General features: G+C 25.5%; 2 protein-coding genes across 2 annotated transcripts; both read right to left on the bottom strand.

The window, feature by feature from the left end:
* Positions 1–6,191: 6,191 nt before the first annotated feature.
* LOC119678953 (sodium-coupled monocarboxylate transporter 2-like) lies at positions 6,192–11,466 on the bottom strand. Its single transcript, XM_038091077.1, has 12 exons — positions 11,129–11,466; positions 10,040–10,092; positions 9,781–9,887; positions 9,580–9,697; positions 9,448–9,515; positions 9,225–9,376; positions 9,021–9,161; positions 7,796–7,904; positions 7,344–7,718; positions 7,129–7,286; positions 6,640–6,761; positions 6,192–6,577 (listed from the first exon to the last, which is right to left on the bottom strand). Exons 1-12 carry the CDS (start codon positions 11,377–11,379, stop codon positions 6,357–6,359), a joined length of 1,875 nt encoding a protein of 624 aa, XP_037947005.1. The 5' UTR covers positions 11,380–11,466; the 3' UTR covers positions 6,192–6,356.
* Positions 11,467–16,443: 4,977 nt separating this feature from the next.
* Positions 16,444–17,135, bottom strand: LOC119675630. The gene is made up of 3 exons (XM_038086836.1): positions 16,984–17,135; positions 16,794–16,921; positions 16,444–16,712 (listed from the first exon to the last, which is right to left on the bottom strand). The coding sequence occupies exons 1-3, from the start codon at positions 17,118–17,120 to the stop codon at positions 16,444–16,446; spliced, it is 534 nt and encodes a 177-aa protein (XP_037942764.1). The 5' UTR covers positions 17,121–17,135.
* Between the last annotated feature and the right edge of the window lie 185 nt (positions 17,136–17,320).

Below are 17,320 nucleotides of genomic sequence, written 5' to 3'. Positions count from 1 at the left end.
ATATATATTTATAAATATATATATAAATATTTAGGTATATAAATATTTATATATATAAATATATATATAAATAAATATATATATTTATATATATATAAATAAATATATATATGTATATATATATAAATAAATATATATATGTATATATACATAAATAAATATATATATGTATATATATATAAATAAATATATATATATGTATATATATATAAATAAATATATATATATGTATATAATGTACAAGAAAAATAATCTTATCTATCTATAATATATATGATATTTCATAATATACATATAAAATATAATATATAATATAATATAATATATTAACAATTTATATTATAAATATATAAAAAAAATATTATATGGTATATATAATAATAATTATAATTTATAATTTAAATATATTATATTTATAATATATAAATATATATAAATTTAATAATATTAAAATATAATATTATTTATATAATAATATATATAATTATAATATATAAAATATTTAATTATAATATAAATATAATATATATAAAATATATAAATATTATATATTAATATAATATATATAATTATAATATAAATATATATATATATAATATAAAATATATATATATATAATATAAAATATATATATATATAATATAAAATATATATGTATATAATATAAAATATATATATATATAATATAAAATATATATATATATAATATAAAATATATATATATATAATATATTAAAATTTTATATATAATATATAAAAAAAGTATATATGTGATATATAAATATATATATATTTATAATATATAATTATATATTTTTTATATATTATATATTATTAAATATGACAATTATTAGTAAAGGGTTTGAGAGATTTTTATATTTTTTCTTCTTACATTTTATTTATTTGTTATTAGCTTTTATTTATTTTTTTATTAGCTTTTATTTATTTTTTTATTAGCTTATATGTTATTAGCTTTTATTTACATTATTTTATTTTAGTTTTGAATCTTTCATTATTATTATCTTTCGTACATTACAATTTTATTTTCTGTTTAATTAAATTTTTCTAATTATGTTATGAAACAAACAAGTTAAACAATTTTTTCATAGTTTTTTTTTTTGCAAAATTTCATATTTTTGCCTATTTATTATTAATTATTATTAATATTTATTATTAATTATTATTAATATTTATTATTAATTATTATTAATATTTATTATTAATTATTATTAATATTTACTATTAATTGTTATTAATATTTATTATTAATTATTATTAATATTTATTATTAATTATTATTAATATTTCAGAACAGTATATTCCATAAGAATAATAATTATAATATTAATTTCAATTTTTAAAAATATCTTAATTTAAAATTTATTTGTATTCGGCATATATTAATTATTTTTAGTTGCTAATTACTTTTATTTGTTTTTTCAGGTGAACCGAAGGTTGTATCCCAAACTATAATTGAGGGTAATGATGAAGTGGCATCAACGCCGCAATTATGCAATTAGAATCAGTCAAACATATACTTCAATATATGTCCAAAACGTTCCCGCCTACAAAATATATATACACAATTTTACAATTGATCTTGCAAAATTTTAAAGAATTAAAGAATCAGTTATCAGTTATCAGTTATGATACATATGACATTTTCACTTGTAATTGAATCAGTTTCTAAGAAAAAATAATTATTTAAATGTATTTTAAACATTAATTCGATATTGTTATACAATAAAAGATGAATGTGTAATTAATAAATGGAACTAATATTGAAAGCATAAAGAAATTTAAACATCAACAATCATATTGTTTAATTTATAAAAATAAAACAATGTAAATGTAAAAACTTTAAAAAATAATTTTTTATAAATTTAAACATTTATATATATATATATATATATATATATATATACATATATAGATATATACACATTAAAATTAGAATTGAAAATGTTAACAAATAGCAATATAAATTAGTTGTAGATTAATTGTAAAATTACTTAACATCAAAATTAATAAAGAATAACATTTTATTATTTGCCATGCTGTTAAATTATTTTTCAGCTGTATTTAAAATTATAACACTCCTCTTATTTTATGTATGTGTTGAAAAATTATATAAAAGAATAAAAAAAATTAATGATTAAATTATTTTAATCAGTTGACCCAGAGTAATTTATCTAGTTCTTAATTTTAGGTTATACTAAAGCCCTAACATGTATCTAAATTCTCCACTTTACTTAGTATGTAACAACTAGTTACTGCTAGTTTCTTACATATTATTTATAAAAATTATATATAAAAAATTGGTTTTGTAAATTTGTCTGCGTTTATATATATTAAGTTTAAATCATTTTAAAATATGTATGTATGCTGCGAATTGTATATGATTTTAAATTAAAGTCAAATAAATATATTGTAATATTTAAATACCTGTAGAAAGGATATGACAGTTAAGTACCCATAAAAATACTACGTGGGTTTATTTAAACTTATGGTAAATATACATTGCAAATCAAAAAATTTATTTTGTTAGAAAAATAAAATATTAGTAATTTCACAGGAATAAATTTTCAATCATAGAAACCAATGTTAAAGTTAAAATCCTTCTTAAATTATTCTATTATATAAAAAATATTTACGCAACTTTTAATTCTTAAATTTATCAATAATATTTTTTTTTTCAGAAGCTTACATATATTTTTTATATACATTAATATATTTTAAAATTTACTTAAGTCTTAAATCTATTATACTTTGTTAATATACAAATTTTGAGTTCTATAAAATAATAAACATAAATAAAAAAAAAATAAATACGTAAAAAATAATAAATTCAAGATTAATATTAAGATGTATACATAATTATAAGTTTACTAGAATTAATACTGTAAGAACTTTTTAAATTTTCTTTTGTAAATAAAATTTTATAACATGCAAAAGGGATAAGAAATATTGCAACTTTTTATTCCAATTTATTTAATTATTAATTAATAATTTATTCTGTGCCACATACAAATATTTAATTTTAATAATGTTGTCAGTTATTAGGTCGACTTAATTTTTATTAAAAATAAAACGCGCTCGTTTTATTCAATTCTATTCGTGCGAAGAGCGAGGGAAGAGGGAGACTTATTCCTTGAGAGTATTCAGAAAAGAGGTGATTATAAATTTTCAACCATCTTCGATACAATAAATCTATATCGTCTTTTTAGCTATTGAGGGTTAATAATTCAAATGTTTGTTATATGTTTAAAACCTTGGCAAAATTGATATCCAAAAATGTTAAAAGGGTGATGGGTGTTTTAATAGCCAATATTTTACACACATCAGGAAGTAGTGAAAAACCTAGCTTTAACGGTTTAATGGGAATATTGTTTAAATGTTTTTTTCTTTAAATCGATCTAAATGTCTTCTAATTCTTACCTAAATGTACTAGGTAACATGAGAGAAATTACAAAACGAATATATGAGTTATGAAGTGATTGGATGAAGATTGAGGCGACCTTTAAAATAATGAGGGTGCGGGTGAGTGTTAATAGAACTAGCCTGAATCGATGTGAAGGAACTTGGCCACTTTAAAAGGTCGGAGCCATAGATTATTAGAGTTCAATTGGGTGCTAGAGAATGAGAACAAATCGGCGACGTTTTGATGAGTGGAATTGCAATTTGTGCAAACATTGGGAGTTGTATTTAAGCAGAAATTTGTTGTTATCACTAAATAAGAGGCCACAAGGGAAAGGTATGTATTACTTTTATTGAAAAATATTCTGAGATCTGGTCCGTATCGAAAGATTGTTCAATTTTTAGCATTCGTTATTGTAGTCCAGGACTTTGAAAATATACAGGTGGAAGAGTATCGATGAGAGAAGACTGCCTTGAGGGCATCCGGTTTAAGTTTCTTGCTTTTGACACCTTACCTTTAAAATTAACGTGAAATGATCTGTTCAGCAGATAACTACAATTGATTCTGAGTTAGATGTTTAAGCCAAGTCATTTAGAAAGATGGTATAGGAGATTGTTTTGAACACCTTTTTGAAATCGATGCCATTGGAATCTGAGATGTATCTGATAATATGACTTTTATGAAAATTGTGTTGATGAGGAGCAAAGTGAAGGCAAACATTTATGGTTTGTATATTTTCTTACTACCTACCCGTGAAAATTTTTAACACTATGACGTCCAAATAATTGTCATAAGACGTATCTCTATGTGGTCTCTTGCAGTGCAACAGGTTGACTCTTCGTCTATTACAGTTAACCTATAAAATTTGCACAGGGGATGTTGTGTTGATTATAGACAACACGCTTAAACTATTGAAAACTATTGGTGTTCGTTTGAATGAGTCCATCAAATTAACACATATCTTTTTTAAGTGGCTGCTTACTCTCTTAACCGTCGACTATGTCTACTTCAATCTTTAAATTCATAATCCGTATAGCCTTTAAATTCAAAACTTTGGATAATTCTATGGATAATATAATAGCATGCTAATGTGTTGTGCGCTCGTTTGAAAAATCGCACTAATATTCTGAATCGCTTACGGCTGCTCTTGGGGGAATTAAAAAATGTTTGTTTAGTACATATAAGGCAATAAAGTACCTATGGTGCAATTTATTACACAACTTAAGCTCTATGAGATGGTGCAAACAGCTGTCGTCATATATCGTATTCAACCATAAGGAATCAAAGCAGAATTTTAAATGGTTTTTGTAAAATTGCAGATATCAGGTACTTTCTAACCGATTCTTCTTGCGTGCGCTTCAAATGGTACCTAAATAATATATTATCATCCGACGATTCGTTTTATCGTTTTATAAACTATCGATCAACAATTATTGGTATGTAGGAAACATTAACAACATCGACTACTTTTAAATGATGTTAGTCCTACACAGTAATGCAATATCATCTTTGAGGCATCAGCTTAATAGCAATTCGTTTCTAACATACAGCTGTAAACAATAATTTATTATAAACAAATTGGTCTACTTTAGGGGCTTCATTTTCTATAGTTGTTCCACATGCTAAAAACTATTAAATTATTTGTTACACTATCTCTAAATGAATTCCAATAAAATTCAGTTTAAAAATGCATTTGACAGGAATGTTTTCTTTTTATAATGCTAAGTTTCTTATTATATAGCATTGTTACCTATCTTAACAAAACTTACCAGGTTCCCATGGTTTATACCAATGTCATTTTCTCATTCTACTAAGAAAATACCAAATATTTGTTCATTAATGCTAAGATTTTTCAACTTCTTTCGCCCGTGCTATCTTAAAGTATTTTTAATATTTACTTCTTAAGAACGCTTATACTTATCTTTATCATTATTTTTTATTGTTTCCCTGTTCATTTAACAGAACAGGGCAAGTAGAGTTGGAGCTTTTTGAGAAAGTATCTTTAGAAAGAAGTAGAAGCTCATATCCAATACTGATCTCTGGGAACGCACGGAACAAACACAAGCCGCCACTGAAATCAAAAGAAAAAAATGAAAGTGGATTACCCACACTCTCAGCAAAAATTCCTCTTCATAGTAGAGCAATCCCTACGCTGGAATCCACAAGGCAGTCGCCAGCCTAAAGCACAGCTAAGACATGACGAAAAACCGTAGACCAGGACGTACAGTGTTCCTGGAACCAAATCACGAGAGAAGCAAGCAACAGAATAAGATTTAGAGGAATCGTTGAAGCAACATGCTCCACTTAGGAGAGAAGGATAGCAGTAAGTAAGTAAGTAAGAATTAAATAACTGTAGATTGGGTAATCACCTATCGAAGTTAAAAAGTCAATCCAACTCAGACTGCAGATACTTTAGAGAAGAGAGAGAAACTGCATACCATATGCTTAGGGAGTGGTCGGCACTGATGTACAAGCGGAAGAAACACCTTCGTGGGTATTTCATGGATCATAAGGGCCCAAGACTAGAAAAAAATAGTCTATAATTAAAGAAATCGGACTTGGAGACACACTCTAATCCGACTAAGGGCCACGATAGATCTTTCTTCTTTTCAATAACAATAATAAGATAATCGGAGAAGTAAAATATAACATTTCTTGATTCCTATTTGTATATACGTATATTCTTAAAAAAAAATTATTCGTTCTCATTTTTGTATTATTATCTATTGTATTGTATTCACATTAGTTTTACTTTTAGTTTAAATTAAAAGATTTAAGTAGTATTCTTTCCGAATGAGCTGAGTTCAAGAAAAAATATGATTAAATTTTGATCATTTACAGGAGTTTTGATTTAAGATTAACAAAATCACATTTTAATAACAAAATATTAAATATAAAATATTGTAGAATGATTGAAATTGCGCTAACAAATACTATCTTATTTTTCACGATTTATAATTTTGGGATAAACTTTAGATTCCCCTTCTTTCAATGGCACTGCAGCTTCGCTATCTTCCACATCTGCCGGTTTGGTTTTTTTCCCTATGAATTTTCTCATGATAGGGGCATATAATTTTAAATTTTGTGTTTCTCCTTCACGTATTTTCCAAACGTAGCTTAAGGGAATCGCCACTAACCAAATTATTAAACCTCCAATAACTGCAAAACAAACTATATTAAATTTTGTTTCAATATTATTGAGATATATAAATAATATATACCTTTATACCAATAGAAAGCTATTTCGTATATGGAAAATTCTCTGTTGCTACTGAAAGCATTTGTGACGAGTGGAACTTCGGTTGTTGTTGCAGAAAAATGTTGTATTGAAGAGGTTGTAGTTCTGGAAAAAATAAATAATAATATTTTATTAAATATAAAATAAAAAAATAAATAATAATATTTTATTATTTATTTTTATAATATTTTTCAAGAAAAAAATATATAACAAAAGAATCGCGATTAAAATTGTGTTAAAAATTTAGTTTAATAAAGATAAGCATTATTTATCTGTAATATTTTTAGTACCTATATTAGCAAAATAAAGATGTCATTTTCACTTCAAGTTTACATAATTTTTAACATATAATTAATATATAATATTAAATAAATTAATAAATTGATTAATTATTTATTAAAATTAATATGTTAATATATCATAATTTATTATAATAATATATATAATATATTCCCTCACTATTTATACCTACACTGATTTAATCACATCATTTAAATCTTGAGCATCGCATTTGTCTATTGTCGTAGAAAGGGGAATATAATCAATAATTCCCGCTTTTAAACGTATTTGACCCTGTAAAATTATCCACAACATGGTACCGACACTTGTGATGATAGCGATAAAGGCGACCTTTAAAATAAAAGATTTTATTCTGAATAGAAAAATAATGCGATACGAAAAAATTACTTTTCCATTTACTCTGGGCACAAAGACGCCCAAAAAAAAGATTCCCACTATGGCTCCACTCCCTATGCCAGCGACAGTCGATATTAATTGCATAATAGAATTAAAATTTTGTACAATAAATCCACCAAGAACACAATAAATTCCCATTAATACGACTAGAACTTTCATAATAGCATTAGCCTTCGCATCTGTATGAACTACAAATGGTTTAATGTAATCGAAATAACATACACCCGCGATAGAGTTTAGTACAGCGGACAAACTGCTTAGTGCAGCACTAAAGATCGAAGATATGAAAATTCCTGGCATTCCCTTTAAGTGTCCAATCACATCCTGTATAAAGAGTGGTACTAATTTATCTGATTTGCTAACAACCTGAAATATAAAAATAATATAATTATATTTTACTTTAAGGAACTGCCAATGTTTGCACACAATTTAATAAAACTTACTCCGCCCAAAACAGGATCACAGCCATGAAAACGTGCATACATGGCAATACCAATTAACACATTAAAGATCATAGCTACAAAAACTCCAATAGTTGTTATATGAACGGCTCTATTGTTGTTAATATTGAATAAACAAAAAATTCAAATTATTTTAAAACTATGACGATTTAAATTTCTTACATGCTTTAAGTTTATAGGTCTGTTCCACTACCTACTCGTAGTTACTTTGAGTAAATTGTGTAAACACAAGTGCTTTCCACCAGCAAGTTTTCGAGTAAATGAGAGCATCTGCGAAAGCGTAACATCCCTGTCGAAATTAAAAAAATGCTACACAGACTTCACTCGTACATTTTATTTCAAGTAGAATTTGTGTGATATGTGAGTCAGCTGTTTTGATTTGAATTTAAATTTTTGTAATGTTTATTTGCGCAGCACTGGTGCTCTCACCAGACATAATTTGGCACTTTATTTGTGTTACGCTTCAGTTTGTGCTTTACTTGTGTTTTACTTAAGTTTCACTACGAGTAGCTCGTGGAACAGACCTTATATGCGTTTTAAAGATGGCAGTGCTTTATATAAACATAAAATGGATTCTCAATTCAAACTTAAAACATGGCCTTTTATTGTAAAAGTAACTTTGAAGATACAATATTAAATATATTTGGTAGGTATTTTCAAATGATATATATGAATAAACTTTGAATACAAAAAACGACTTTTTGATAAAATCGGTTATAAATGTTTAAAAAAAATAATAATCCTAATTTGATCTATTTTTAGGTGCAAGCATCCTTTGCTTGTTTTAAAAATTAATAATTTTTCTTCACATAAAAGGTATTTTCATTTTTCACAGAGCTCCCATATATTTAGTTCCGATATTGAAAGTTTTAAAGCAAATATATTCTGAATTTTACTTTTGATTTAAATGCAAATACTTGTAAAAAATTTGTTGAATACTTTAAGATTAACTATTTTGGTTTTTTATTATTTAGAATTCTTTGTTATTTTTATAAATTTTTATTTGTAACTATAGTTGATAGCAATTGATCAACTAATCCAGTACAACACAATTAAGTTAATTTTGGCTATAAAATAATTAATAATCTTCTGAAATATTTAAATTTATTATAATTGTAGGAATAAATTGAATTTTTTAACTCCGTCATATTTTAATACATTTTATGTCATTCTCGCGCCAATTAAATTAATAAAATATAATTATTACCTTTTAGCATTTCTAACTGTTGGCATGGAAACAAGCCGCTGTACACAACTTTGATTTAGCCCAATATAACTTATCCAAACAAACATGCCGCTAAATAATCCATTCCAAACGGTGGTGCGCACACGTGGATCCAATGAAAAACTATATTACATACATATTATTAGATATATTTTTATACATTATTTACTTGAAATTTATTTGTACTTAAAATTTAAGCGTCCCCCTTCGTATGCATTCGTCATCACCGCATTGAAGCCGCCCAGTTTAAAAGTGCTTACAAGGCCAACTGCTACCATGGATATGAACATTATTAGTGCCTGCACTACATCGGTCCAGACAACTGCTTTAATGCCACCCTAGTTTTTATGATGCAATGTTATATGTCGTATTTTACTTTCTATTTTGTTTTTATTTATTATCTATTTACCAACATTGTGTAGAAAATGCAAATAGAGGTGACAATTGCATTAATTAGATGAATATTTAATCCGGAAACTGTAATGAAAATCTTTTATTCCATCAATGAGTATGCAGTGATATTTTATAGAAGATCAATAACCTTGTGAAAGCGCTAATGAAGGTAGAAATAAATGTACAGGTATTAGGAGTAGGGAATGCAATAAAAACGTAATTGTTATAATTTGACGAACGCGTTTATTGAATCGCATCTCAAGATACTGAAATTTTAAGATACATTAAAAATAATTATTATATATATTTTAAATAATTTAATATAGTTTTTATTTTAAACTTAATTTACTTCATAACAGCTGTGTACATTATTTTCATAAAAAACTGGTATAATTGTACTGTTCATTATTGGTCCAGTCAAAATAACAGCTCCAAGCAAAAGACTGAAACTGATACCTGTGAGTTAAATTAAGTTAGGCAATTACTAACTAATTAGGATATTTTATGTTTATTAAAGAAATTAATTAAAAATTACATATAAGCTATATGGCATATACATATAACTTTTATATATAATTAAAATATGTAAATTGTACTAAAAAACAAACCGTAAGAATATATTTCGGATGGTACTGTAACAATGGCTACCGCTGAAAGTTGGCTGAAAAAATAATACACTTTAATTAAGTTAATTAGTTTTTTATTTCTTATGTTTAAAAATATTATAATCTCATGTTTTATAAAATGTTATATGTATTTAGTTTCCTTTCTGTTATGATATTGGTAACAGGGACCGAAAATAAAAATTATAAAAAAGTTATTTAAACTTATAGTTAAGTATATAGTTATCATTCTAACAACTTTAATTCTTAATATTATGCATGCTACTCGAATTTATATATGAGCATTTTAAAACAAAACTCAAAAAGTAATAATTATATTTATTAAAAATAATTATTAACATATTAACCTTTTATTTTTTCACGCACAAATAACTCTTTTACTCTGCTTTTTATTTTTATTCGCGGAAATACATGATAATAATTATTTTTGATAAATGTAATATAAAACAAATTTAATTATTATTTTTTAAGTTTTATTTTAAAATGCGAATCATAACAGTTATAAGGTGATTTTGATTTTTTTAATCATAACTGTTACGTTACCTGATTGGAATGAACGATATAGCAAAATACTAACTTGATGATCAATGGAAATCAATACAAATATCCGAATTATTTATGTATAATGTAGTGAAACTATTATATTATTAATAATATATTATTTATAATTTTTAAACAGATATTAAAAAGTTTGATCAACAAATCTTAATATTTAAAATGCAGTAAAAAATTGAACAAAATAACTTAACAATTACACATTCATTGCATAATTTTCACATAAATAACAAATGCTATGGAACTGGTTTTTGATGAGTTTATATATAAACAGTTAATTAATTAATAAAATTCATTAAAATTAACATATTTCTATTTTTGCAATTGTTGTTTAATAATTCATTACAATTTCTTTTTATATTGTAATTCTTTTTAAAAAATGTTTTACAATATTTTTGAAGGTATTAAATATAATATTTAATTTATTTTCAAATAAACTATAAATAAATTTATAGATTAATTATTTATTTATTATTATATTTATTATTATTTATCATTTATTATTATAAATGAACTAACCTAGTTATAATTGAGATAGCAATTGGCCATGTTTTCATTTGTTTATTTCCCATCAAATATTCATCTGTTGTATTTTTGGATTTAGAAAAGAAGCCGAAATAAACTCCGATCGACGCAGAAACTAACAACAACAGTACGAACAAAAAGTAGTCGACTGTACCGAATGTAATGCCAGAGATGATATTCGATGCGGTGTTCATTGTTGTTGGTTGATTAATAAAAGTTGTTATGTTTGCTGTTCCACTAGACATTTTTTAAAGTCGCATTAAATAATTAAAAGGATTTTTTTTTGATATATTTTGTTATTAATTATTTCACTGAAGCACCTTTTTCACCAATTAAACGTACTACCGTAAATGTTTAAATACTGTAAAATTATTTCGTTTATAGGTTATATAGGTTTATAGGTTAAACAACATATTAATTAATTTTTTAATTTTTTATTCGATTTTTCTTTAAATCATAGCAAATAATTTTTATATATATCTCACTAATAATTTCATTGTATACAATAGTTTTACTAAATGATACACTTAAATGATATAATAAAAAATTGTGGACATTAATTACATATATTCGTCCGTTCGTATTTTGTTATTATAACAATATATATTATTATATTTTAAAAAGTGTAAAATTAATTAGATTTAGTTTGAGTTGTCCGCGTTGCAATTACAATGAACCGTGAAATTGTTCTCAGCAGAAAAACCGATATATTCAACTTAAATACTATAAATTTATTTCGAATAAATGATAATATTTTTCTCGATACTTAAATTATTCCTAATCGAGAATAACACGAGTTAAATGTTATAATGTTATTTTATGTTAATTTAAATGTTTTTTATGAGCGCAAGATAAAAACGTGATGTCTATCTGGTTATAAGCTTAGTTTAGAAGTAAAATCAAAGTTTCAATATTGAGAATTAAATTATCCAAAGTTTTTTAAAAAAATGAATGAATAAGTACTGATGTTTTACTGTAGGAATTTATTTTACTACATCAGGATACAAAAACTGTAGGCGTTACTGTCATCGATATAAGTTAGGCAGAAAAATGATTTAGAAAATTTAAATAATTATCTCTTCCAATTGACCTATTAATTGTTTTTATCAGTTTTAATATTAAAGTTTAAATAATTTTAATCAATTAATGTTTGTTTGTTGGGTTGTATGATAAATTTTCTCACAAAAAAACTTGAAAAGTAAAGGTTGGTTAATTTTCTATTATTGACTTATATAAATGAACTATAAATATTATACTAAAAATAGTATATATGCTCCATACTAGAGTATAAGCTTATAAACTTTTTATAAATATACATAAATTTGTCTCTGTGCGAGGAAATAGCGATTAAATACGTTTTTTATTTGAGCTGTTCAAAGGTTCGACTATATTAATATTGAGGCTCATGCATGAGCCTTTGATTCGAATAAAACTATTTTCTTAAAAATGTTCGAACATCATATTGTTCTTATCAAAAAAGAAAATATTTAAAATATTAAATAAAAAAAACCAAAAATGACAAACATTATTGTCTACAGAGAAGTTTGTCTCTAGACAATTTGGTTGTCTCTTTTAATGTTTGACAGTTTTAACATTTAAACTTATTAAGTCAAAAACAAATACAGAAATCAGAAAAATTATTGAAATTAAAAAACAAAAGTAATGAAGAAATAATTGAAGAGACAATTTTATTTTAATTTTTTAGTTATATGTTAAACTTATTTTTTCTCTGATTGATCAGAGACCTGTAGGTTAGCTTAGGTTATACGAGCGAACTAAAGGGGATATACTTTGCTCTATTGACCCATTGTGTTAGCGTATAATGGAGAGACTCAGGGTTTAAAACCAACTGGAGTCTTTGGCGAAGTTTAGAATGCTGTTTAGTGGGAGATCTTTAAGTTGATCAAAACCAAGAGATCTGTAAATTTGCACAAGGTACTCTGATTATCCGAAATATTAATTATATATAATATTTGCAGCATAAGTCTACGTCTATAATTTGGCTCTTTGTTAATGAACTGTACTTCTTCCAAATTTGGATGCGTCGCTAAATTTGGATTCGTCAGCAATGCGTCGCTAATGTTGTCTTTTGATCATTGGGAGTTGATCTGCTCTTTATATCGTGCAGATTCTCGTTCTAAGTTAGTTGATGGCATATGTTTGACTCGTCACTTCTAGATGGAATTTTGTATACAACATTGTGCTTATCTAATTTGTCCATTGAAGTTTTCGTTTTATGTCTTATGTTGAACCTTTTCCGAGTTAGTGCATTTGGGCACTTTTACTCTGTGATGGCTGGGGTGCTTCTGCAAAGTTCCTCCCATCTCACTGACTAATTTGAGTAATTTGAGTATCTTCGTGTTTATGCAATGATTAATCAAAGATCTGCGTACCGCTCCGTGCGGTTAGTGATTACTCTGAGATGAGATAGTGCTAAGTAGGACAGCCTGTCGGTTTTTGCATATAGCTTCAGAGCTCTGTCCCTTATGTATTTTTTGACCGGATCTATTCTAAGGTCTCTTAGCATGTCATTCGTGCGGATGTACCATGGCACTTTGAAGTGCCTTCGGAGAGCCTGACTTTGAGCAACTTGTAGCTTTTGGATAGTAGAGTCGGCAGCTTTGCTATACGCGACACACCCATAAAATAGTGCTGGTCTAATTATCTGGCTATAGATCAGCTTTTTGTTCTTCGCGCTAAGGTTTTTGCGCAACTACTTCTTTTGACGTGTATGTGCTTGTACCAATCGAACACAAGTGAAAAAATGATGTCAAAGTGTATTCTTGGCTCTGAAAGCTAATGGTCGCACATCTTCATTATGCCACTTGGATTTGTTGAAATTTTCCGAAAACTCAGAGATAGATTTCATTGAAATGTGAGTTTTTGGCTGTGGATCGGATTTGGTTTTATGTACTATATTCTCTTATTTTACAAGAGAATATATCATCCGTTTAGGATTATCATTTTGGAGCAGAATGTTTCTCAATACACGTCTCATCAAATTTAAAGCTGTGTTCCGAATTATATGATAAGGGTGTTGAGAATTAAATTCACTGAACGATATATTTAGTGTTTCTAGGTTTTTGGATAGCAATTTATTTTTAGTTTATTGTTGTGTTTAATAACTATTGCGCAAACTAATCAAGCTTTTCAGATTCTTCTTCTTCTTTAATAAATTTTATATACGTTATTTATCGTTTATAGTGTACTATCTATGTTGTTAATTTTTATGACCGCAAATATTCCATCTACGTATTTGGTCATAAATCTAGATTTTATAGCTATTTCGTTCATCTCTCTCATTTTGTCTAAAATGTTCTCCATTGCAATACCTGCCATAAAGGGTAAGATCGGAGATCCCATGGAAGATTCCATATAAAGTAGCTATTTTCTTTAAGGAGGAAACTTAAAATATCCATAAATATTTCTTTCTTTATATTGCATTCATTTTTTTTTATAAAGGATCACTTATTATCAATTATTCTTAACACATAATTTAAAATATATAGTTTATAAATTGTTACTTAGCTAGGGAAAAAAAATTATATCGCAGGTTTAACAAAGAACTTTTTCCAAATTATTTCAACTACTATTGTGGATGGTTTTTGCCTTTAGTATCAACCATATCGTAAGTTCTTGAAGAAAATAGCAACCTTTTCGGCTTACTATTTTTTCTATTAAAGATAAATTAGTAAGATATTTCAATACTAATAAGAACAGTGGAATTTAATCAAAGATGGGAAATATATGGAAAGTTGGGAAATTTTGCGTGTCGGTACATTTCTTTATAATATTTTTACATTAAAATATTATCGAAATAAAGCAGACGAAAGAAATTGATTAACTAATTAAATTTATTTGTTATTACTCAAATTAAATAGCCATTAGAAAAGAATTGATTATTTCATTTTAGCAATAAAAAATTATATATTATTTCCAATATTGACCGTTTGTAGTGTTTGCTCACGATTCAAGCTTACCAGTATATTATTCTAAGACAGAGAAGAAGTACAAAAACATTTAGGAAGTAGGAAGTAAAACCGATGAAAAATACATCAAAGACCAAGTCCTTAAATTGTTTGTTTCTGTGGGTGCTTATGCTAACTTCGCATTATACACGCATTACACACAAGTGCAATCTTTATTTAGTTATTAGATAGATATGCTGAACTTTAAAATTAACATTTATAAACTCACCTGAAAAAAAAAATATTATATTTAAACGGGATTTTTTTACAATGGTTCACTCTAGTGATCAAAGTCATTATTGAGTAAATGTGCATTGATTTCAGTCACCAAAGTCTAACAGAGCTATGCTTCTACAACTTTTACCATACTCAACGGTTTGAGAATTAGTGATTTTATAAATAGTGCCTACCAAACTGTTTATACAGTTTGTTTGAAAGCGCTAAACAACATGAACGCTAGGAAAAAGCAACAATGCGTGGTTGAGGTAATTGTCCGTTTATGGCCGTGTACGAGTTCGAAAATATTAATGGTAAATTAAGGAAAATAGTAAATTATGTCGGTATATCAGCGAATGTTGGTATTTACCAGAATTTTGATTGGGATAAATTAGATAAAAATTAGGTGTTACCATTGTGAATATTTTATAAGATATTTAAAAAATTAATTAATAAATTTGAAGACTTTTAACCAGAAATAATAAATAAGTGTAATAAATAAATATTAACTTAAGTGCAGTGCAAAGAATCCCTAGAAAATTTCAATTTACTCTACCTCAATTTACTCTAATTCGCACACGGCCTATGTCAGTGTCTGTTTAACAGTTTTCACTGTATTTTTTACATTTTTAATTTTTACATATATTTATTGTGATATTATAAATTAAAATAATATAAGTTATTATTAAAAACTAATAAAAAAACAGTTTTTAACTGACGCATTCCATTTTCGATATATAAACAGAAAAAATTATTTAAAAAAAAAATAAACGATGGTGTGCATTAAAATATAAAAAATGTGACTTTTTTATTTTCGATTTATGTACGACATTTTAACATACTTCATTTTGATTTTAATAAATATTTTGTGAAAAACAATAATTAAAAAATTCAATATTGTAATATCTATTTAATTTATCTTAAATAATATCAAAATTTAAATTAAAACTTTAAATTTAAAACATTAAATAATTTTAATGTCATATTTAACTTAATAATATAAACTACATTTAAACTTAAACATAATATTAAAAATAACTTAAGTTTATGGTGTTACATTTTAAAAGCTTCTATCTTTTTATAATAAAGGATTTTCTGAGATTTAAGTTCAATTAAAGTTAAGATTTATACGACTCCGTTGTCTCCATTTTGTAGAAGCTGCTGTGTTTTACTGTCGTTGCCATGTTTAGCGTCGCTTATAATTATTTTTGCATTGTTTTCGCCATTTAAAATTGGAGACTTTAAAGACATTTCTTCCATTTCTGTTGCGTCGCAACTAATAAACTTACGTATAAATGGCGAGAATAGCTTGGGATTAATTTTTTCATGTTTATCCACTTTCCAAAAGTAGCTCAAAGGAATTGCTACAATCCAAATAATTGCAGCACCGACAACTATATAAAATAGTAATTATAATTATATGAATTTGAAATAAAATTTAAGTCAACATTTTCTAAAAATAAATAATAATTCACCTTTATACCAAAAGAAAGAGATTTCAAATATGGAAAATTCTCTATTGCTTGTAAATGCAGTCGTCACTAATGGAGTCGGAGTTACTTCAAAATCTTCAGATAATTTGTTTTTATTGCCATTTTTGGCTCTAAAAAATTTTTTTAAAATAGTTATATGAGTAGTATTTTTTAATTATAGAAGTTAATTTACATTGAGTTAAGCACGAAATTTAAATTTCTTGCTTCACACTGATCTAATGTAGTTGAAATTGGGCTATATTTTATAGCACCAGATTTTATGCGAAATTGTGCAACTGCTATTATCCAGCACATAATACCAAGACTCATAATAACTGATGTTACAGCAACCTTAGAAAATAATAACATAAGATAATGTTGCATAAATAATATTCAATTTTTGTGCATAAATAAATATATCCATTAATTATGATGGAATAATGTGATTATTAAAATGATTTAGTTATGAAAATAATATAAAACAAAAAAAATTATGTATCAAATTTCATTAATTTTCAAAATATAACAAA

Source organism: Teleopsis dalmanni, chromosome 2 (assembly GCF_002237135.1).
Source record: "Teleopsis dalmanni isolate 2A chromosome 2, ASM223713v2, whole genome shotgun sequence".
NCBI lineage: Eukaryota > Metazoa > Arthropoda > Insecta > Diptera > Diopsidae > Teleopsis > Teleopsis dalmanni.
Note: the sequence above shows the minus strand (reverse complement) of the source record. Positions and strands in the feature narration are given on the sequence as shown.